At 39.0% G+C, this 23759-nt stretch overlaps 1 protein-coding gene across 5 annotated transcripts in view; it reads left to right on the forward strand.

Moving 5' to 3' along the window:
• IGSF11 (immunoglobulin superfamily member 11) overlaps positions 1–23759 on the forward strand; it is a 187655-nt gene that overhangs the window by 5193 nt on the left and 158703 nt on the right. For all 5 annotated transcript variants that reach the window (XM_081571989.1, XM_081571990.1, XM_081571994.1 and 2 more), the window contains one exon: positions 9372–9433. In XM_081571989.1, the coding sequence (XP_081428115.1) occupies positions 9385–9433 (49 nt within the window). In that variant the 5' untranslated portion in view covers positions 9372–9384. Of the gene's footprint in view, positions 1–9371; positions 9434–23759 lie in introns of those variants that run through there.

Here is a 23759-nt window from a genome sequence, read left to right on the forward strand (position 1 = left end):
TTTGCTATGCAGTTGTTCATAGTATTCTCTTATAATCCTTTTTACTTCCATAAGGTTGGTAGTAATGTCTCCACTTTCAATTCTGACTTAAGTTATTCACTACTACTCCATTTTTTGGTCAGTCTAGCTCAAGGTTTGTCAATTTTGTTGATCTTTTCAAGGAATCAAATTTTCATTTTGTTAATTCTCTGTTTTTCTATACACTATTTCATTTATCTCTGCTTAATTCTTTAGGATAGAATTTCCTTCGATCTTCTAGTTTGTGTTTAGTTTGCTCTTCTCCTTATAGTTCTTTAAGTTGTAAAGTTAAGTTATCAATAGAGATTTCTTCTTTTTTAATGTTGGCATTTTCATCTCTAAATTTCCTCTGGACCTCAGTGTTCCCTGTATCCCATAGGTTTTGGTATGTTGTGTTTTTATTTCCATCCATCTCAAGGTATTTTCATCCATCCCAAGGTATGCATTTCCCTTGTAATATTTTTTTTTCATCCATTGGTTATTTTAAACTGTATGCTTTAATTTCAAAATATTTGTGAAATTTCCAGTTTTCATTCTATTACTGATTTCTAGCATCATTCCATGGTATGTATCAGAGAAGATACTTTTTAGGATTTCAATCTTTCAAATTCATTGGCTTGTTTTGTGGCTAACATAAGTTCTGTCTTGGAGAATGTTCCTTGAAAAAGAATATTTATCTAGTATTTTGGGTGGAATGTTCTTTATATATCTGTGAGGTATAGTTGGTTTATAGTGTTGTTTAAGTCTTTTATTTTCTTATTGATCTTCTGTCTTTATATTCTATCCATTCAGCATCTGTGTCAGTCCTTGAGGTAGCCTTCAGACAAATCACAAAAGACAAACACAGTTCTTTGAGAACGGAGTGCATTCTGCTTCCTGTGGAACCAGGGACTATGGTTCCACACTGTGAACATGGACTGCTATCTTCAAAACTGTGGCTGAGTTGAAAAGCTGGGAGCAAGGACAAGTAAAAATGCTGCAATAATTTTCTACTCTTCATAAAGTTCCCTCTTTCTTGACTAAGCATTCACTTGGTTGCTGAAAAGCTTTATCTACTTTGCAGAGTCCCAACAAAGTTGACTTGCTGTTTTGACTTATTTTCCATTGTTTCTACAGAAGGCCAGGGCCCTGGAGCTGTCCATTTTCTGTCCATACTCTGCCATTTTCACTGACATCATTACTCCCTACACCAGCCCTCCTTAAAGTTTTGAAAATGAGACATTGTATACCCACATCAGATTTCCAGTTTCTTTTGAAGAATTGGAAAATCTGCCAATACTGGGCTCACAGTTCCACATATCAACAATTGCCTGGTGAGCAGCAGTTGCCCAGTTCAGGGAGGCCATACATTCTTTGATTTTCCCACACTATCCTTTCTGAGCCTTAATTATTTAAGTTATCTAATTGGTTCCTCCATCCATTTTAATTTTCAATCTCTTTAGTATTACATGGTGACTAAGGCCTTGAGCCAGACAAAACTGGGTTTGAATATTATCTTCGCCATTTAAAGCCCGTGTGTCCTTAGGTAAATGATGTGTCCTCTGTGATCAGTAGTGTCTTCACTTGTAAAATGAAGAAAAACACAGCTATTCAATGGAGTTGTTGAGATGAATAAATGACATAATAAAGAATTTAGGCCAGTGCCTAATATTCAGCAAGTAAATATTAGTTTGGTTATGAGTTTTAATGTAAGTTTATTAAAGTCATTTTTTATGTCCTTTGGTAATGTTTAGATTTTGCTTTTCTTATATGTTGAGCATATTTGTTAAAAAAAAGTTATTCTTATGGAGTTTTTGAGTTTTATTGTTGTGAGTTAGATTGTTTCTATTATATTTTCTGAATAGCTAAAATGTAAGAAAGGTAATTTCTGTTTCTCCTTTGTACTGCCATCTTTTTTTATTATTAAATCAAGTATATTTTAAGATTCATTTGATTTTTCTTAATAGTGGTAATGATAAATTTTTCCTCTTCCTGTATAATATTTATACCTCATTTTTTCTTTGCTAATGTTGAGTAGGATTCCCAAACAATGTTTAATAACTACGAAGACTATAGATGTCTTCATTTTATTCCCAGGTATAATGAGAATGTCCCATTAGATGCAATGCTTAGTTTTGATTTCTGATATATGTATATAAAAGGGGCTTCCCAGGTGGCACTAGTGGCAAAAAACCTGCCTGCCAGTGTAGGAGACATGAGAGACATGGGTTCGATCCCTGGGTTGGGAAAAATCCCGTGGAGGAGGGCATGACAACCCACTCCAGTATTCTGGCCTGGAGAATCCCATGAACAGAGGAACCTGGCAGGCTACAGTCCATGGGGTCGCACAGAGACAGGCACGACTGAAGTGACTTTAGCGCGGGCACGCGCACACACACACACACACACACACACACACATATGGAAGTTTCTTTCTAGTTCTGTTTTATGAGAGATTTTAATTGGCTTTGAATTTTATCAAATAATTTGTAGCATCTATTGAAATAATCATGATTTTCTTTATTAATTTATTCACGTGATTATATCCAGAGATTTTTAAATGTTAAATCAGTTATCCATTTCTGGAATAAATCTTAGTTGGTCATCCTATTTTTTTCTTTTAATGCAGTTCTGGAACAAATTGCTAATATTTTATTTAGGGTGTTTGTACTTTATTCATCAGTAAGATCGATCTGTTGTTACCTTTTCTTGTTTTATACTTATTAAGTTCTGGTGTCAGGATTATGTTAGCTTTACAAAATAATTTTAAAAACTTTGTTTTTCTATACCCTGTAATAGTTTGTATCTGATCTATCTGTCCTTTAAAACTTTGTTAAAACTCACCTATAAAACCTCATGGTCTGGTCCTTGGAGGGGGCAGGGGTTATGGTTGTGGTGTGTACAGATCTTTTGTAGAATTTCCAATTTATTCTCTGGTATTGGTCTACTTAGATTTTCTCCTTCTACTTGAAAAAATTTATGATAATTCAACTTAACTAGGAAGTTATTTCTGCTCAAATTTAAAGTTTCTTGAGCGTAAAGTATTTTCTTATAATAGTATTTCAATCTTCTCTACATATGCTTATTTTTCCTTTTTAATTTCCAATATTGAGTCCTCTTTCTTTCTTGGTTACTCAGTCATACTTTAATATTTTTTCAATGTTTGTTTCTTTGAACAGTCTTTTAAAATAAGAACCTCTTTTGTTTATTCTATTGTAAGTTGTTTTGGGATATTGTTGTTCAGTTGCTCAGTCGTGTCTGACTCTTGGCAACTCCATGGACTGCAACAGGCCAGGCTTCCCTGTCCTTCACCAACTCCCAGAGCTGCTCGAACTCATATCCAGTGAGTCAGTGATGCCATCCAACCATCTCATCTTCTGTCATCCCCTTCTCCTCCTGCCTTCAATTTTTCCCAGCATCAGGGTCTTTTTGAATGAGTCTACTCTTTGCATCAGGTGGCCGAAGTTTTTGGGGGTATTAAGGCTATAATTGCTTTCTACCAATTTTTGTGGAAGTTCTGATTATCATAATTATATGAGATAGAATATTGCTATACATCCAGTAAGTACTCATATTAACATACTATAGCTATTAAAATCCCCTTTCATAAAATATATAAAATACTTCATTGTAAGTAATTTATGTATGTGTATATATGAAGTAGAAATTGACAGGATCAGTCAGAATATACTGTTGTAACTTGACAAGCAAACAGAACTGTCATATGCTTTACTCACCAAATTGACATTGCTTTATTTTTTAGTGCACCTCTCTTTCCAGAAACTATTTTCACTTTAATAACTCTTCATAATATTCAATATGCAATACTAGCATCTCTTGCTTTAATACAACAATGAAACCAAGATAATTGAATATGAGTTTAATTTTTTTATAGCTTGGAATTCATATTTCACACGACTTAAAAGTCATAAAATTATTACAAATTTTGAGATTAGAACAAAATAATGTTGCAAATCATGAGGTTATGATTAACATGAATTTTCAAGTACAGTAAAACCTTAGTATTTTGGAAAAAGCAGTACATCTGCATTAGAAAGTTTAAGTTATTGGAGCACTTTTTAAAAAGCAGGTGTGTTAGGTGGCAAATGGAGATAATAAACAGTTTAAGAGATGCCAATTATATTTTTAAGAAACTCTCTTTTGATAATTAGGCAAGAATGTTTTGAACTTTGCATGCATTTTGTATCGAAATGGATGCTTCCAAAGAAATTAAAAGTGGAAGAATTTCTCCTAAACTGTTAATATTATTGATTAGCTAGTTAAATTAATATGATACTGCTCTCCTAAATTTTGGTAATATAATTAATTGAATCAATCTTATTAATAAATCCATCCATTAAAATATCCTTTTATGACTTTTCAGGGCTTTGCACCATCAACTACTCCTACCATCATCAATATCCCTTTCAGCTGACTTTAAACACGTTCAAGTTTCAAACCAACAAAACCCTCCTTAGGATCCCCTCCCCTTCAGAGCCCAGCATCTCAAAATAGCAGCCCATATTTCTTAATCTTATGTTTTCATCCCTCACTTCTCGACTCAGAGCAATCTGGTTTCTGCCTCTGTCCTTATACTGAAATTGACAAAATATTTTCCAGTCCCTATCTTACTCAGTCTCTGCACTATTTGGTACTGATAGCTATTCTTTCTTCAAGTTGTCTTCTCTCTTGTCAATTTTCCTAAGTATTATGCCTTCCTACTTCCCTTCCAGTCTCTTACACCATTTATTCAGAGGCTCCTGGTAGGAGTCCCCACTTTGGGTAGCTGGCCAGCTCACATTTCTTTCTTTATCTCATTTACGGTATTAGATATATGATGGTGGTGAGTTTCTATGCTAGAGGATCCAGCTTTCCTGGTCATAACTAATTGATTCAGGGTTAGAAATCTGACCCAAGCTGAACCATCAGATGCATACTAAATTAATTATGAAATCTGGAATGAAGACAGGAACAGGGAATCACTGGTAGTAATCCAATCCCATTACTTCTAGCCTCCCAAGAGAAAGTATATGGATTTTTTTGGCTGAGGTTCCTGTAATTGCCCAGTTCCTTTCCCCCTCTGACTCACTGATTGCTCAGTTTCTTTTTGGTTCTGTGAGATACAATAATCCTTTCCCTGCTTAAGTGCCCAACAGCCACTTATTTTTGTTTGTATAAATTAACAAGAATTGTTTTTATTTAAGCAAATAAACATCTTGATTGGCTCCTCTCTCATCTCTGACATTGAACACTGATATTCACCGCAGGGTTCTCTCTAGACCTGCTTCTCATTTTAAACACGTTCCTTGAGCATTTTCGCTCAAAGCAATTCCTCTTTTCATGTAATTTAACTTATAGATTTATTTTAATTAAAAAATTTTGTTTTATTTTTATTCATTGGATTTTTTTTTCTCATACCTCAAAAATTTCCTCCTTCTGGTTACATTTTATAGTGTCCTCAACTCTCCTTATTTCCCTTGCCTGAGTTGGAAAGAGAAATACAGAACTTTCTCTTATGCTTCTCTTCCTATTCATCTCATGTTGGAGTTATTGATTCTCTTCTTACTCTGCATGCTTTTCATAACCTCTTTCATCTGTTATCTTGATGCTGAAAATTTCAAACTGTATGTCTCTAGCTCTCCAAAATCCTCACACATATCTCCAAGCACTTACTAGACAATTCCACTTTGCTGATCCAAAGATCTCTTAGGCTCAACATGCCCAAAATTTAATTCAAAATCTTTTTCTTAAAATGACTTTTCTTTCTATGTTACAGGGTCACTACCTACCTAATCTCCCTCTCCCATGCCTAGTATTGTGTCAGCAAACGATGGCATGGTCTGTCTTTTCTGCGGCCTGCAAGCTGAGACTGGTTTTTACATTTCTAACATGCTGTAATCACTTCATGGCAAATAGATGAGGAAACAATGGAAACAGTGACAGACTTTATTTTCTTGGGTTCCAAAATCACTGCAGATGGTGACTGCAGCCATGAAATTAAAAGACACTTGCTGCTTAGAAGAAAAGCTATGACCAACCTAGACAGCATATTAAAAGGCAGAGATATTACTTTGCTGACAAAATTCCATCTAGTCAAAGTTATGGTTTTTCCAGTAGTCATGTATGGATGTGAGAGTTGGACTATAAAGAAAGTTGAGTGCCTAAGAATTGATGCTTTTGAACTGTGGTGTTGCAGAAGACTTTTGAGAGTTCCTTGGACTGCAAGGAGGTCAAACCTGTCCATCCTAAAAGAAATCAGTCCTGAAAACTCATTGGAAAGACTGATGTTGAAGCTGAAACTCCAATACTTTGGCCACCTGATGCAAAGAACTGACTCATTGGAAAAGACCCTGATGGATTATAATAAAATAAACAGCAAGTTTACAGTTTTGTATTCCTCTGACTTGCAGTATCTAATCTGTGTGGACTGTCAAGACCACTAAATTTTGGGTGTGCACCCGGGACATACAAAGAGTCGATAGGAAGCCAAACCAACCCTCTTGCATTCTTTCTCATTTGTACTCTCTATCCTGTTTATGTATTACTTTGTGATAAAGCTAAAGTGAAAGCAACTCTGGATTGAGTTCAAGCTGTCATTCTTGCCTGTCTCTAAACCCAGTTAGGAATCTGTGGTTTGGACTAAGGAAGACAGTTTTCTCTTGTTTTTGCCTTGTTTTGTTCTTTTTGGTTGTTGTTGTTCTGTCACTAAGTCATGTCTGATTCTTTGTGAACCCATGGGACTGCAGCATACTAGGCTTCCCTGTCCTTCACTATCTCCTGGAGTTTGCTCAAAATTCTGTCCATTGAGTCGGTGATGCCATCCAACCATCTCATCCTCTGTCGTCCCCTTCTCCTCTTGCTCTCCATCTTTCCCAGCATCAGGGTCTTTTCCAATGAGTTGGGTCTTTGCATCAGATTGCCAAAGTATTGAAGTTTCAGCTTTAGCATCAGTCCTTCCAATGGATATTCAGGATTGATTTCCTTTAGGGTTGACTAGTTTGATCTATTTGCTGTTTAAGGGACTCTCAAGAGTCTTCTCCAGCACCACAGTTCCAACGCATCAATCCTTCATTTTGGTTGGTGTCTGGGAATTTATTGTTCTTTAAGCATAAGGCTAAGTTTTTAACATAACTATGTATTTCTGAAAGCAATTTTAGTAACACATATTTCACATACCATAAAATTCACTCATTTAACGTATGGAGTTCAGTGTTTTTTATATATTTGCAGAGTTTTGCAACCATCACCACAATCTAATTTTAGAGTATTTTTAACACTCCTAAAAGAAATTCTGTACACATTAGCAGTCACTCCCCATTCCTCCCCCTTCTCCTCCTCCACTTCATCCCAACCCTAGGCAACCAGTAGTCTATTTTCTGTGTCTATGGGTTTGTCTATTCTGAACATTTCACATAAGTGGAATCATATGATCTGTATCTGGATTCTTTTTCACTTAGCATAATGTTTCCAAGGTTTGTAGCCTGTATCAATACTTCATTTTCTTTTTAATGTCAAATAGTTTTCATTATTTGGATATACCACTTTTTATTTATCTGTTGATGGAATTTATGTTGTTTCTGCTTTTTGGCTATTATGAATAATGCTGTTATGAACATTTGTGTATGAGTTTTTGTGTGGATATATATTTTAATTTCTCTTTGGTTTATGCCTAGGAGTGGAATTGCTGGATCATATAATTCTCTGTGTAATATTTTGAGAAAGCACCATACTGTTTTCCAAAATTGCTGCAAAATTTTACATTCCTACCAGTAGTGTGTGTGGATTCCAATTTATCCACATCGTTTTCAGCACTTGCTGTTATGTCTATTATTTTAGCCATATTAGTAAGTGTGAAGTGGTATATCTTTGTGGTGTTGATTTTCATTTCTCTGATGGCTGATGATGTTGAGCATCTTTTTATGTGCTTATTGGCCATTTGTATGTCTTTTTTGGAGAAATGTCTAATCAGAGTCTTTGCCCATATTAAATTTAATAAATAATTAAAATTACTTGTATTCACTATTGCATTGTAAGAATTATTTACATGTTCTAAACATAAATCCCATATAAAATGTATGATTTGCAAATATTTTATCCTATGCTGTGTGTTGTCTTTTCACTTTCTTGATGGTATCATTTGAAATACAAAAGTGTTTTCAAAATTTTTGTTGGAGTAGAGTTGATTTACAATGTTGTGCTAATTTTAGGTATACAGCAAAGTGAATCAGATATATACATATATCCACTCTTCTTTTAAGATTCTTTTCCCACATAGGCTATTACAGAGTATTAAGTAAAATTCCCTGTACTATACAGCAGGTCCTTATTTTAGTTACCAATTGTATATATAGTAGTGTGTATATGTCAATACTAATCTCCCAGAGTTTGCAACCTTCTTACCCTCTGGTAACCGTAAGTTTGTTTTCTCATCTGTAACTGTATTTCTGTTTTATCCATGAGTTCATTTGTTGGCTTGTTTAAGATTCCACATATGAGTGATAGCATATGATATGTCTTTCTCTAACTTCTCTCTGTATGACAGTCTCTAAGTCTAGCCACATCTTTGCAAATGGCACTATTCCATTCCTTTTTATGGCTGAGCGGTAGTCCAGTGTCTATATGTACCACATCTTTCTCCATTGCTCTGTTGAGGGACATTTAGGTTGCTTCCGTGTCCTAGCTATTGTCAACAGTGCTGCAAAGAACATTGGTGTTCAGGTATCCTTTCAAACATGGTTTTCTGCAGATATATGCCCAGAAGTGATATTGCTGGATGACCAAAAGTTCTAAATTTTAATGAAGTCCAATTAATTTTTTTTCTTTTGTGGCCTATGATTTTGGCGTCACATTTAAGAAACCACTGTCCAATCCTAGATCACAAAGATTTAAACCTGTTGAAGTGAAAAGACTCAGTGTGTCTCTGGTTTCCCAATCTGCAAAGAGCTTGGAACATTTAACTCCTTACTGATTATGCAGAGGAGCTATAGTTTACTAAGGAAGATTAGATGAGTGTGTTACTGTTCTGATAACTTGTTGAAGTTCGTGTAGATGACTTACTACAAGGAGTAGTACAGGAGAGGAGGGAGGTCAGAGCCCCTGGCTGGTAGCAGCTGTGACCGAGAAGCAGCATCCATCCTACCGCCCTGCTTTATGTTGGGACAGCTGTTGATGATGCCATACAGACATAAATTCAGTTAGCTCTCAGTAGTCCATGCGGTTTGTGTGGGATTCAGTGGTCTAACAGAATGGATCCCATGTATCCAAAGAGGTCTTTCTAAAAGTAACTATTTAAAAATTTTAAAATGTGAAATCGATTTTTTATAATGTTATTACAACATAGAACCTCCATTTCTCCTTTTCCTCACCCTTCCCAGGTAAGAAGAGGAGATGTCTCTGGTGGGACTTTTGTTCTTGTGGGACTGCTTTTCTAGTACTGGTGAGTGACTTGGCATTAATAAAATTTTAACAGCATTAGCAGTTATGATTTCTGATGACCTTAGCTGACGGAAGGGCTTTTATGATTCTGACCTCTTGTCACATTCTCTTTTTAAAAAATAATTTTATTTATTTACTTATTTATGGCTCTGCTAGGTCTTCGTTGCTGTGCAGGCTTTTCTTTAGTTGCAGTGACCAGGGGCTACTCTCTAGATGTGGTGCCTGGGCTTCTCATTGCTGTCTGCAGCTTCCTTTGTTGTGGAGCATGGGTTCTAGGCATACGGTCTTCAGTAGTTGTGACACACAGGCTCAGTAGTTGCGGCTCCTGGGCTCTAGAGCCCAGGCTCAATAGTTACGGCTCATGGGCTTAGTTGCTCTGCAGCATGTGGGATAACCCCGGCCCAGGGATCAAACTCATGTCTTCTGCATTGGTAGGTGAATTCTTTACCACTGAGCCATCAGGGAAGCCTTTGTCATGTTTTCTTATTAAAAGAAAGTCTCCCATTTTACAATCCTGGGAAAAAAATGTTCATTTCAAAAAATGTTTATCGTATACTTTTGTGTGTCAGGTAAGGTGGATACAGTAGAAAACAAGATGGATAGTTTTTAACCTCAAGAACCTCGTGTTCTAGAAAGAATCTTTGGTACGGAAGCAAGAAATTATAATTCTGTGTTAAGAGCTATGAAGGGAGAGACTTCACTGGTGGTCCAGTGGTTAAGACGTCGTGCTCCCAATGCAGGGGCCTGGGTTCAATTCCTGGTCAAGGAACTAGATCCCGCATGCTGCAACTAAGAGTTCGCATGTGGCAACTGAAGACCCTGTGTGCTGCAATTAACCAGTTGCAGCCAGAAAAAAGAACTATGAAGGGAGAAGTACAAGCAGCTGTTGGTGCTTGTAGGTGAGGCACTTAACTCTAAATTGAGGGGTGAGGAGCAGTGACGTAAGGGTGGAAAAGTCTGGCCAGTTTGTTGTTGTAGGACTTCTGCAGACCCACAGTCCTGCTGCAGCTCCAACATCTACCAGCTTGTCACCTTGGACACATTTCTTGATATTTACCACCTCCAGTTTTCTCATATTTGAAATGGGGAAAACAATAGTACTCATCTTATTGGTTTTCTGTGAAAATAAATGTCAGTACATATAAATTGCTTAGCACAGTACCTCAGTAAACAATAAAAAATGGTCATTATTATTTTGAGAGCTGAAGGGTTATCAGGCTTCCCTGGTGGCTCAAGTGGTAAAGAATCCACCCGCAGTGCAGGAGATGTGGGTTTGATCCCTGGGTTAGAAGGAAATCCCCTAGAGAAGGAAATGGCCACCCACTCCAGTATTCTTGCCTGGGAAATCCCATGGACAGGGGAGCCTGGTTGGCTACAGTCCATGGGGTCACAAGAGTTGGACACAACTGAGAGACTGAACCAACCCCATGAAGGATTATCAAGGGTTAAGAAGTAAGTGAGTGATCAAGGTCAGGAGGAGAATATTCCAGGCACAGAGAAGAGCACTTTGCTTGCCTGGAGGCAGAACAGATCATGGAGAGTTTGAGTAACTAAAAGAAACTCATTATACTGTAATAGTAGGTATGAGGGATTGGAGAAAAACAGACAAGGAAGGAGACGTGGACAGAGGCCTGATCGTAGAGATGTTTGGCCTTTATCTCAAGAGTATACAGAGTCATGAAAGGGTTTCTTGCAGGACACTGATGGGATCTGATCTGAATTTTAGGTCATTCTTGTTATAATTGAAAAAATGGGTTTAAGGATAAGATCAGAGGTAGGGAGACTAATAAAATTTTATTATAGAGGCTTCTGTTTTTTAAATGGCCAAGTAAAGATGGCACTAAACTCTTCTTCTGTCAGAAATCAATGCAAAATAAGAACAAAAAACAGAAATGCAAATTAAATCTTTGAAAAAAAAAATGCATGAAATCTCTAGCCCTGAACCATAATATATGAGGAAAAGTTACTGAGAACAGCTGTGGTCAAGTAAGAATATGAATAGATTTAGAAAATTGCTGCACCTACATATTTCAGACAAAAATGACAGAGAAAAGTTTTCCAGAAAAGACACTATACCCTAAGGGGAAAAAGCCCCCAACATTTCGGTGGTTTAAGAAATGAGAATGTGCTGTTATTGGGGTGAAGTGTAAAGAGGAGCATGAAAAAGAAATGGAAATATATAAATTTAATAGTTGCTGATATTATGGAATAATAGATACTGCCCAATAAAATAGATGATTAAATACATTATAAGTTTGTAAGTATCCCACAGATACACTTGCAAATATGAAAAATAAAGTTTGTGTTATTAAGGGGCAAAACAAGGTCCTGAACAGAGTGACAGGGGAAAGAAAACCAACATAAATACATATATGTGTGTGTATGGATAAAATGTCTCTGAAAGGACTTACACAACTTTGGTTAGCTGGGTCTCCTCTTTTTTGAGGGAATTGTGTCACTGGGGGCCTGGGATGGGACAGAAATGTTTATTGTATACCCTTGGGAAAGTTTTGAATTTTTTAACATTACTTTCAAAAAATAACTTTTCTTAAAAAGAAGTATTTAATATGTATTTTTCTTACTTGAATATAGTTGTTTTACAGTGTTGTATTCGTTTCTGCTGCACAATGAAGTGAATCAGACATATGTATAAGCAAATCCGCTCCCTCCCACCCGACCCCCATCCCACCTCTCTAGGTCATCACAAAGCACCAAGCTGAGCTTCCTGTGTTTTATAACAGGTTCTCCCTAGCTATCTGTTTACACACAGTAGTGTATATATGCCAATTTCAATCTCTCATATCCCACCCCTCCCCCCTTGTATCTGTATGTCTTTTTTCTACATATTAAAAATAAAAGAGAGAGAGAGAGTATTTAAGTCACGTGTATAAGAGAAGATGGTGGCCTAAGCTGGCAAAGTGGCAGTGAGGATTGAGAGAAGTAGACGGATTGGCAGTATTATCAGCTGGCGTGGTGGGTGGTGAGGAGGAGAGGTCAAAGATGGCACCTGAGTTTCTGCTAGCTTGGTAACTGGAGAGGTGTGCCATTCCACAAGATGAGATACTCAGATTCCCTAAAGATCTGTCCACAGCCTTCATCCTTCATCTTTATCTGTAGAGTTCTGTTATGTCATGCCTTTCTACCTCCCACCACTTCAGTTTGCACCTCTTTGTGAATAAGTTTTATATCTTTTATAAATTCTACATTACCTGGATTGAAGGTGTTAGTCACTCAGGTGTGTCTGTCCCACTCTTTGCGACCCCGTAGACTGTAACCCAACAGGCTCCTCTGTCCATGGGGATTCTCTGGGCAGGAATACTGGAGTGGGTTGTCATGTCCTCTTCCAGGAGATCTTCCCAACCCAGGGATTGAACCTGGGTCTCCTGCATTGCAGGCAAACTCGTTACCATCTGAGCCACCAGGGAAGCCCTTTACCTGGATTATCAAGTGCCAACTAGATGTTAATTCAAATACATATCCTTAACTAATTTTTGGACTAAAGAATCATCAAATTTAGATCTGAAAAGGACCCTAGAAATTATCATGCTATCATCATTTTATTCTACCAATGAAAACCCTAAGGCACAGAAGCAATATGTGACTTAGATTTTTGTGAAAAATTTGCTTATGTTAGAATATGAATTTGCATACTTTTGATCTCTTCTCTTTACCTTTCTTCTTTTAATTTTATTGTAGAAGAGTTGACATACAATATTGTATTAGTTGCAGGTGTACAACATAATAATTCGACATTTATATACATTACAAATTGATCATCATGAGTCTAGTAACTCTCTGTTACCATGCACATATATTGCAATATTATGAACTATAGTCTCTATGCTGTACAGTCTCTATCCCTATGACTTACTTATTTTATGATTGCAAGTTTGCACCTCTTAATCCTTGTCACCTGTTTTGTTGAAACTCTCACTCCTTTCCCCTCTGGTGACCACAAATTTTTTCTCTATGAACCTGTTTCTGTTTTGTTTTTTTAGATCCCACATATGCGTGAAATCATGCAGTATTTGTCTTTCTCCATGTAACACATTTTTCTTAGAATAATACCTTTTAGGTCCATTCATGTCACATAGTCAGAGCTATGGTTTTTCCAGTAGTCATGTATGGATGTGAGAGTTGCACTATAAAAAAGCTGAGCGCCAAAGAACTGACGCTTTTGAACTGTGGTGTTGGAGAAGACTTTTGAGAGTCCCTTGGACTGCAAGGAGACCAAACCAGTCAACCCTAAAGGAAATCAGTCCTGAATATTCATTGGAAGGACTGATGCTGAAGCTGAAACTCCAATACTTTGGCCACCTGATGCGAAGAACTGACTCACTGGAAAAGACCTTGATGCTGGGAAAGATTGAAGGCAGGAGGAGAAGGGGATGACAGAGGATGAGATGGTTGGATGACATCACTGAGTCAATGGACATGAGTTTGAATAAGCTCCGGGAGTTGGTGATGGACAGGGAAGCCTGGTGTGCTGCAGCCCATGGGGTCGCAAAGAGTCGGACACGACTGAGCCACTGAAATGAACTGAACTGAACTTAACTGATGTCACAAATGGCAAGATTTCATTCTTTTTTTTTAATGGGTCATTAATATTCCATTGTATATGTACCACATCATCTTTATCTATTTATCTATTGATGAACATTTAGGTTCTGTTAATCAGTATTGTGATGGTTTCAGATGAATGGCAAAGGGACTCAGCCATACATATACATGTATCCATTTCCCCCTGAACTTCCCTCCCATCCAAGCTGCCACATAACAGTGAACAGAGTTCCCTGTGTTGTATAGCAGGTCCTTGCTGGTTATCGAGCGCGTGCTTTCCCCTCTCCCTGCCCTTGGCCCTTTCCTCAGAGGAGGGCAGTGCTGAAGCAAATAGGGCTCCTGGGCATACAGAGGTCCTCTGCGCTGCGTGTGTAGGTGACTGTGGTTCCACCTAGACACAGCTTACGTCTGAGTCTTTCCCCCAGTCCTAGCTGCCCCAGATTCAGTGCCTCAGCACTGGAGTGTTCACTGGGCTTGGGCTGGGGCAGGAATTCAGCAGCTGCAGGACAGATGTCTGTCTGCCCTGCCTTGGGGACAAGACCCCTTTGTGTCTCCCAGCTGATCCTTGTTCCTAGCCTCTGCTATTGCTGATTGTCTTGAACCTGCTCTGCATGGAAGGCGAGGTCTCTCTGTATTAGGGGGTGAGCCGTGACAAAGTAGCTGCTCCCAGAATTCTGAACTGCCTCTAGGGTGCCGCTTGAAGAGGCGCCAACAGTGGCCACTGCTGCCCCACCCAGGCTCCACCATGGGACCACGTTGCCTCCTCTGAGTCCCAGGGTTGAGTTTTTCTCCCCAGTTCTGGCTGCCTCAGGTCCAGTGCTGCACAGTGACGTGAAGTGAGCAGGGCAGGAGCGTTCAGTCATTTCAGGCTGGGGCTGGAGTTGGGAAGCCCATCACCTGCTGGAGCAGACCTGTCTTGCCAAGTCATCCTGTGCACACTCTTCACAGGTAGAGTCTAGGCTTCTCTAGCCTCTCTCTATGTCCCAACAGTTCTCTGGCCAGCCAAGGGGGCTTGTCTCCTTCACACAGGACCCCAGGACTGGGATGCCCAGTCTGTGGCTCGACCCACTCACTCCCTGTGGTGAGTTTCTGCCCATCCGCTCTCCCTTTCCCTCTACTGGGGGCATAGGTCCTAACTCATCTCTTCTTCTGTCCTGTCCAGTTACATGTGTATCTTTCTTACAGACTTGGTTGCCTAGGAGTCCTTCTGCCAGTTTGCAGTTGGAATTGTTCTGCCTGTAGATATGGTTTCAATGTGTTCTTTGTGGGGGTGACCTCCATGCCCTCTTGCTCTGCCGTCTTGATTGCTCTTTTCCTGAAGCATCTTGTGTCAGCGTCTCTTTCTCTACTGCCGTCATTCCAGCTGGAGTCCAGATTCTTTGGCCTGGACTCTAGCGATGGCCTTAAAACTGATCTCCTTGGCTTTAAACTTTCTCTTTTTTATCTTCTGAGTTATAGTAAAATGTTTATTTCTAAAAATGTGAGTCTTATTGTGACCTCTTAATTTTTTCACTAACTGTTCTTGGAGATAGATGAAAAGTACAAATTTCTTGGAGGGCATTCACAGCTTGCATGATTTGTAACTAGCTCATGTTTCTGACTTCATTTCTGAATATATCTGCCATTGCATCCATACCCGACGAGTCATCTTTCCCAAAATTCAATCTGTGCTTTTCCGTTAATGTTTATTAGTTCACTTTTTCCTTCCACCTGAGGTAAATTTTCCCTTGTTTATTGAAGATTTATCTGTTTTTCAAGAGCCTATTCATTTACTACTTACTTTAGGAAGATTTCAGGGCAATTTCCCCTTATTTTCATGTCTTTGAGTTTGTACCACCAATAGAATAGTATTCTGACAGATTTCTTTCCAGTTTAGTGGTATATGTGTATTCTTTACATGCAGAGACTATATCTTTTTCATTTTGGTATACTCCACCAACTTTTCCACTTTCACAATTTTTGCACATTGTACATGCCCAGAAAAATTTTTGGATTAAATTTGAGGCTATTTGTGTCTCCTCTGCAGAGCTTCAGTGATCTGGAACTGGTTTGAAAACTGAGGTTAGAACCTGGAGGGATTAATCATGAGTATTTAAGTAATAACAGACTAGAAATACTCTTGAGTGACTTGTTATACTTCTAAATGGCATTCTTCACTTGTGGCTTTTTGTTGCAATTTTCACATGTCTATTTATTTTGAAATGTATTACACTTGGTGCAAATTTTTTAAAAGTGAAACAAACTTAATATGACTGACTTCCCAGATGGACTAAATTACAAATGCAAATAAGTTTGCTACTGGAGATATTAATACAAATTTTGAAATAAAATGATGAGTATTTAGAAAAAGATTTGAATAAAAAATTGTTTTATTTTTTAAGAAGATGAGTCATTTAGCTGGTAAGAATATGGCCTTTATGTGCACTACATTATTTTTTCCACTAGAGGGCAGGAGTGACTCACGATTGCACCAGTTCAGTTCAGTTCAGTTACTCAGTCATGTCGGACTCTTGGTGACCCCATGGACTGCAGCAATCCAGGCTTCCCTGTCCATCAGCAACTCGCAGAGCTTGCTTAAATTCATGTCTATCGAGTCGGTGATGCCATCCAACCATCTCATCCTCTGTCGTCCTCTTCTCCTGCTGCCTTCAATCTTTCCCAACATCAGGGTCTTTTCCAATGAGTCAGTTCTTCGCATCAGATGGCCAAAGTACTGGAGTTTCAGCTTCAGCTGAAAATGATTGCACCAGGTAATAGTAAAATGCTTTGGGATTATTCTTGAAAGACAGTTTCCAATGCAAAACTGGACAAAATGCATTTGCAATTAATTTAAAAACCATATATTCTGTTGACTTTCTGGCTAAGCGGAAATTAATCTCTAGTATTCGCTGTTAAGCTTAGTAAACAAATTGTGCTATATGTTAGAACATTTCTCTACCTTAGTTTTCAATTTTATTTCTCATTTCATATATTCATGTGTTAAGTTCTGTTCTGTGGTAGGCTCTGTGCTTTTCCTGGGAATATAAAGTCAAATAAGACATATCCTAGCTTCAGAAAACCCCGTTTCATTAAAAAAAAGTTTTGAGATACAAATATGTATACGACATAATGCGTTGAATGTGAACAATGAATGGGGCACTGTTCTATGTGCTTTACTTCTATTATTTGACTTACTACTCACAACAACTCTGAGAAACATTAGGCATTAGTATTCCTGTTTACAGGTGTAAATGGAGGCTCAAAGAGGTTAAGTGCCTTGCTAAGTATTACACAACATTTAAATGGTGGGGCCAGTGTTTGAACTTAGGTAATATAACATGACACCTGGCCTCTTCATCATTGTGCTACTAAAGTATTTCCCGCAATAAGTTCTATTCTCAGAAAATAATCACTTATGGAGAAATGAGACATCCTGGGGAAATAAATAGCATCTTATGAATTAAGTGCTTCCCCTTGAGGTCTGTGATAGAGTGTCAATAAAGGTACTTATCTTTCTCACCTGGATTCTGAAGTTTAATGAATAAGACGAGAGTAGGGGCCAAATAAAACAAAAGATGGGGCCAAAATATCACCATTATCACTGATAGAAGCCAAATTGCAGGATTTGGCTTTAGGTCTCTTTGCCAGGTGAGCCTGCTGCTGCTGAGCTCAGGACTGGCAGTTTCCCCTTCACCCTCTATGAAGGGGAGCCCAGCCTTAGTAAGCCTCACCCGCAGCCTTCCAGTCAGTGCTTGCCCCAGCAGAACAGAGTCCCTAAAGGAGCAGTGATATGAGTTTTTCCTATAGATACCTCATACCCCCCCAAAAGAAGGCAGACTCCAGGTCAAGCATGCCTAATTTATTCTCCCCAAATTACCTACCAGATAAATCACTCCATCTCCTTGGAGTAGAGGGACACCAGTAATTACAGTGAGTGAATTTTTTTCTGGGAAGCAAATACCAGAAGTAGTGATAATGAATACCTCTAATATTTTCTAGCTCCTGTCAGCTGCTTACTAGTTACTTTTTTTTGCGAAAACCATTGGGTTCCCCCAAAATATGTATACATCCCAGTCCCCAAGCCTGTGAATGTTAGGTTATATGCAGCCCAGTGGTAAAGAATCTGCCTGCCAATGCAGGAGACATGGGTTCAATCCCTGGTTCAGGAAGATCCCACATGCCATGGAGCAACGAAGCCCATGTGCCACAACTATTGAGCCTGTACTGTAGAGCCTGGGAGCTGCAACTACTGAAGCCCACACGCTAGAGCCTGTGCTCTGCAACAAGAAGCCACTGCAATGAGAAGCCAGTGCACTGCAACTAGAGAGGAGCCCACATTTGTTGCAACTAGAGGGTCGCACAGCAACGAAGACCCAGTGCAGCCAAAAAATAAATAAATAAATGTTTTTAAAAGGAGGAATTATGATGCAGGTGGAATTAAGTTTGCTAATCAGCTGACTGTAAAATGGGAGATTATCCTGGTTTATCCAAGTGTGGTATGGACTGAGTGTGTTCCTCCACAATTCCTGTGTTGAAGCCTTAACCACTAATGTGATGGTATTTGAAGGGGCCTTTAGGCGGTAATTGGTTTTGGATTAGGCCATGAAAGTGAGGCCCTCATGATGGGATTCATGCCCTTGGAAGAAGAGGAGTATCTCTCTATGAGCACCCATGGAAGAAAGGCCCTGTGAGCATAAAGCAAGAAGGCAGCTGTCTGCAGGCCAGGAAGAGAGCTCTCACAGGAGCTCAGCTGCGCTGGCACCTGATTTTAGGCTTCCGACCTCCAGAGCTGTGAGAAAATAAATGTCTTGTGTTTGAGTCACATAGTGCACATATTTGGGTGCACTGCTCAGCTTGTGAGATCTTAATTCCCCAATCAGGGATCGAACCCATGCTCCCTGAAGTAGAAGCATGGAGTCCTATCCACTGGACTGCCAGGAAAGCCCCTGTGGCACTTTGTCACCGCAGCTCAAGCTAAGACAAAGTGGGTACGGTCACCCTTAAAGGTGGAAGCGTCACACAGATGGCAATGTGACAAAGCATAGGCCTCCAAATTGTGGAAAAACAGACCTTTTGACAAAACAGTGTTTGATGCAAGTGGGACTCCTGGTCCAGAGGAGGGTATGGTGTGGATCAGAAGGAGTGAAGCTCAGTGAATTAAAAAGCAGGAGCACCACAGCTGTCTGCCTTACCTAAGGCCCCAGGAGATGAAATGGGGCCTGTGTGACACAAACTTATAGCCCATCAAGGTCCATGCCACTTTCTCTGTTTCCCTATTATATGCCCTAGCATTTAATAAAGGCCCGAATGTCCAGTCTTTCCCAGATATGCTCCTGGACATAAAGAAAAGACACACTGTACAGCTTGGAAATATAAAGTAGCACAACTTTACAACCTAGAGGCAAATGTGACTAGGGCATTAGTCATCTGCAAGGAGACCCAAAAGGAAGAAAGAATTTCATACAGGGTCAGGAAATCTGATCTATCTAGTCCCTTTCTCCATTTGGAGAGTCCTTGGAGTTTCTGGACTTTATTACCATCAATAAAAGTTGTGTTTTCTTTTATGAAGTGAAAGCCATCTATATGTTCATTTGTTCTAGGGGCACATATATGCCCAAGAGCTTGGGCCATGAGGAGTAGGCCAGTTAAGAAAGCCTTGGGGACAAGCATGCCCACCAAGAGATGCTTTCTTATCAAGATGACTGCTTGAGAGATATGTCCTTTTAACCATGGTAGATTTAATTTAATACATCCTTTGCTCATTTGGTGACTCCGTTTTAAGTACTAAACATTGCACTTAGGTAGTTGCTAGAGATAAATATGTAAACACATAGTTCCTGTCCTTAATGAGCTCAAAGTGTACTTGGAAAAAAGACATGTACATGGATAGCTAGAACACAGTATGATATAAGTAAAAAATAAAGATGTTTGTGAAGCAATCTTCAATGGCCCCAGAGCATCCTTGTGTGCTCTTGCTGGATATGCCAAGAATACAAGGAAGGCTCTGAGCTCCCTTTTCCTGAACCTTTCCTCAGGGTTGGGTTTATAGCAGGCAATCTTGAGCATAAGGGAATGTTTCCCCAAGACAAAAAATAGGCTTGCTGCCTACTCACTGTAAAAGTGGTGAGTCTCCAAGTGGTGTTCCTCTCCTGTGATGCAGCCACTGCATATGTGGACGACTCTCTAGACCGTCCTGTGTCATCCCTGTGAGCCTTGGAGGACCCGAGGACCCAGCACACAGGAAGCTTTGGCTACCACTTCTGTCGTCATGAAGTCCTCTGTCTTTGATCTAGACATCTCATGTCTTCTGCCAGCACCATGAAATAGTAATAAGCTAGCTTGTCAGCTTGTATGTAGACACTTCACAATTTCTTACTGCCTTGGGGAAGTAACCTGAGAAGAATGAATATGCATTGTCTAGGTTGACAAGAAGGTCACGTGTACCACTTAGATAGTACTGAGTCAGGCAGAGCTGCCCTATGACGGCTTTCGCTCTCTTTAATTCTGAGCCACATAAATAAATCTACTTGGTTCATTGGTTCTGTTCTTGGAAAAATGATGTGCACATTCTCCTTGCAATAGATCTTTGATAGTTTATGATTCCTAGTGTAAGGGAGAGGATATCTCTGATCTAGGCATGAGCCACAATCTGAAGTGTGTGTGTGTGTGTGTGTGTGTGTGAGAGAGAGAGAGAGAGAGAGAGACTGATTCAGATCCTTGCTTTTTCAAATAATTCTGTTTGTTCTGACTTTGATACTTTTCCTTAGCTCATTTTAATGTGAACATTTCCTGAACCTTTAGAATGAAGAGGGTTTGGGGAAGGGTTTTTGTTTGTTTGTTTAATTTCACAGAACTTTGTCTTTTGTGTGGTGTTAAAAATATGGTGGCTTGCATTCCAGGGTTTTCGGGCTTTGTTTACCTATACTACTTTGGTCCAGAGATGCTTACTCCTTTTCTCGTATTCGGCTCGATGTTGATTACACTCCCATCTGTTTCTCCTCATTGTTCTGCCCTTTCCTTGCACCCCTGACTCTGTCACAACTTCTCCTTCCTGGAGGATCTGACTGATAAAGGGGTTCTGTTGTCAAATCTATCAGAAGATGCCTTTGTTTTCCCCACAAAACAGACACCAGTACCGTACAAGTTTTGTGGCAATTAATGGGTCACCTACACACCCATATGTGTTTTGTGGTTTGTAAGCAGTATCTTGTCATTCAACTTTCAAATAGATGTTGTTCTTGGGTTTTTGACTTTGCTATCTAGTTGCCCTCCCAGTTTTCTTGTGAAGATTTGAAAAAATGAAAAAACTGTGCTGCCTCTGCCCCCTCTTCTTAGGATCCATATTAAAATTCTTATCAAGTATAACTATTTATAGCATTAGCTGGGCCACTGTAATCATGCCACATGCTGTCCCTGACGCATCTACCTGAGGCATTTTACAAGAATACTTCAGCTTTATGAAGCTATCCTTGAAAATGTCTTCAGATCATTTTCCCTATTGTATCTAGTATATCTTCTGATCTTAATTTGATTTCTCTCTTGGAAGCAATCTTGTTGATTAGCTGGCTTGAATAAATACCCTTGGTAGTTCTACTTATCATGATAAGCTATTTATATATTCAGTTCAGATTAACCCTTATTTTGGTCCCATTGTTTGTGCCAGGCACTGTTAGCTAGGCACCAGAGACACAGAGTTGAATAAGCCATAGACCCTGCCCTGAAGGAGCTCACAGGTACATTTGTTTGCTGGTGTTAGAGATGTGTCCTTGCCTCAGATGATGTCAGACCCCTAAAAGCAACCTCTGATGTAGAGAAGAAATTTGGACATTCTATTATAACTAGTAAAATTTCCAGGAGGCAAACGGGAACAGAAACTGCTACTGAACCTCGAGTTACTGTGGTGGACAAGACTCTGAGTACTGATATTAAAAGTTCCTGGTGTTTGTTAATAATCTCAAAATACATTATAAACACATACACCTGGAGAAGGAAATGGCAACCCACTCTAATATTCCTTCTTGGGAAATCCCATGGATAGAGGAGCCTAGTGGGCTACAGTCCATGGGGTCACAAAAGTCAGACACGACTTAGTGATTAAACAAAAAATACATACACACACACATATATATGTGTATACACACACACACACACACACACACACACACACACACACACACATATATATATATGCAGTGGATTGAATGTTTATGTTCCTCCAAAATGCATGGGTTAAAACCTTAATTCCCAAGGTGATGGTATTAGGAGATGGGATCTTTGGGAGATAATCAGGTTGTGAAGGTGAAGCCCTTATGAATGGGATTAGTGCCCTTATAAGAGAAGCCCCAGGAGAGATCTCTTGCCTTATCCACCCCATGAGGACACATAGTGAGGGATGACAGTCTACAAAGAAGGGGGGTCTCACCAGACACTGAATCTGCTGACACTTTGATCTCTGACTTCCCAACCTCCAGGCCTGGGAGAAATAAATTTCTGTTGTTTATAAGCCACCTAATCTATGTTTTTTAAAAAAATTTATTGGAGTGTAGTTGCTTTACAATGTTGTATTAGTTTCTGCTATACAGCAGACTTGAATCAGCTAATGTATTTACAAGTATCCCCTCTTTTTTGGATTTCCTTCCCATTTAGTCACCAAAGAGCATTGAGTAGAGCTCCCTGTGCGATGCAGTAGGTTCTCATTGGTTATCTGTTTTTTACATAGTAGCATATATATGTCAATCCCAGTCTCCCAATCCATCCCACCCCCTTCCCCCCCATGGTGTCCATACATCTGTCCTCTGTGTCTGTGTATGGTGTTTTATTATAGCCTCCCAAGCAAAGACTATATATATATGTAAAATTTTTGTGATAAGAGTGCTTATCCTATAGATCAGTTAGATCACTTATTCCCAGGAAGACTAGGAAAGGAACCGGGAATAGACAATAGAGAAATGGTCCGTGAAGTTAACTCAAGGAATTAGAAAAAGAATCCACAATTTATAGGGCTGCATTTGTGTTTAAATTGTCAATTGAGACTTCGTGATTATAGTTTTATCTTAAAACACAATACTAACAATTTATTTTGAAGCTGTGTTATCCTTACCTGGTACTCTGCTTTTCACACCCCCTTGAGGCAGGAGAGTTTTGTTTGTTTACCTTTGAGAACCCTGCTTGTTTTTGAAGTTTTGGTCACAGAGGCATGCTAAGTTGACATTTTCAGTGAAAGTTTATCACGTCTTCCAGATCCTTCTCTTAGGATTTCAGTAAAATTTAGTTTTCTAAGGTTATAAATATTTGAACGTACAGACTCTGAAGACTAAACATAGATGAACAGAATTTTATGTTCTGAACAATGAAACTTGAAACGATATCAATTAAACTGAAATATTAAATGATGAGCATGATTACTACTGTGCTTCATGAAATTTAAGGATATATGATAAGCAGTGAAATTTGGCATTGAAGTATTATCTGTTGAAGAATAGTATAGACATAATCCATAAAACATATTATTGTATTAACTGTAAGGATGATGTTGAGATTATGAGATTCGATATATTACACACTATTTTCTGTATTAGTACTCCTAGAAGAAATTCTTGTTTTTGGTACCTGGAATAGTTATGCTGCTCCAAAACCACTGTTTTGTTTACCATGTAAGAACCCTGGGCCTTCTAACTGATCATGTTTCTCTTTCCATTACCTGTCAGGAAGCTCAGAGTCAAATCTGTGGCTGATCCATAGTAAGTTTGAGGGCTCTTCGGGCATATATTATCTGTCCTAATCTGACA

This window comes from Giraffa tippelskirchi, chromosome 2 (assembly GCF_054371585.1).
Source record: "Giraffa tippelskirchi isolate mGirTip1 chromosome 2, T2T-mGirTip1v1.2.pri, whole genome shotgun sequence".
NCBI lineage: Eukaryota > Metazoa > Chordata > Mammalia > Artiodactyla > Giraffidae > Giraffa > Giraffa tippelskirchi.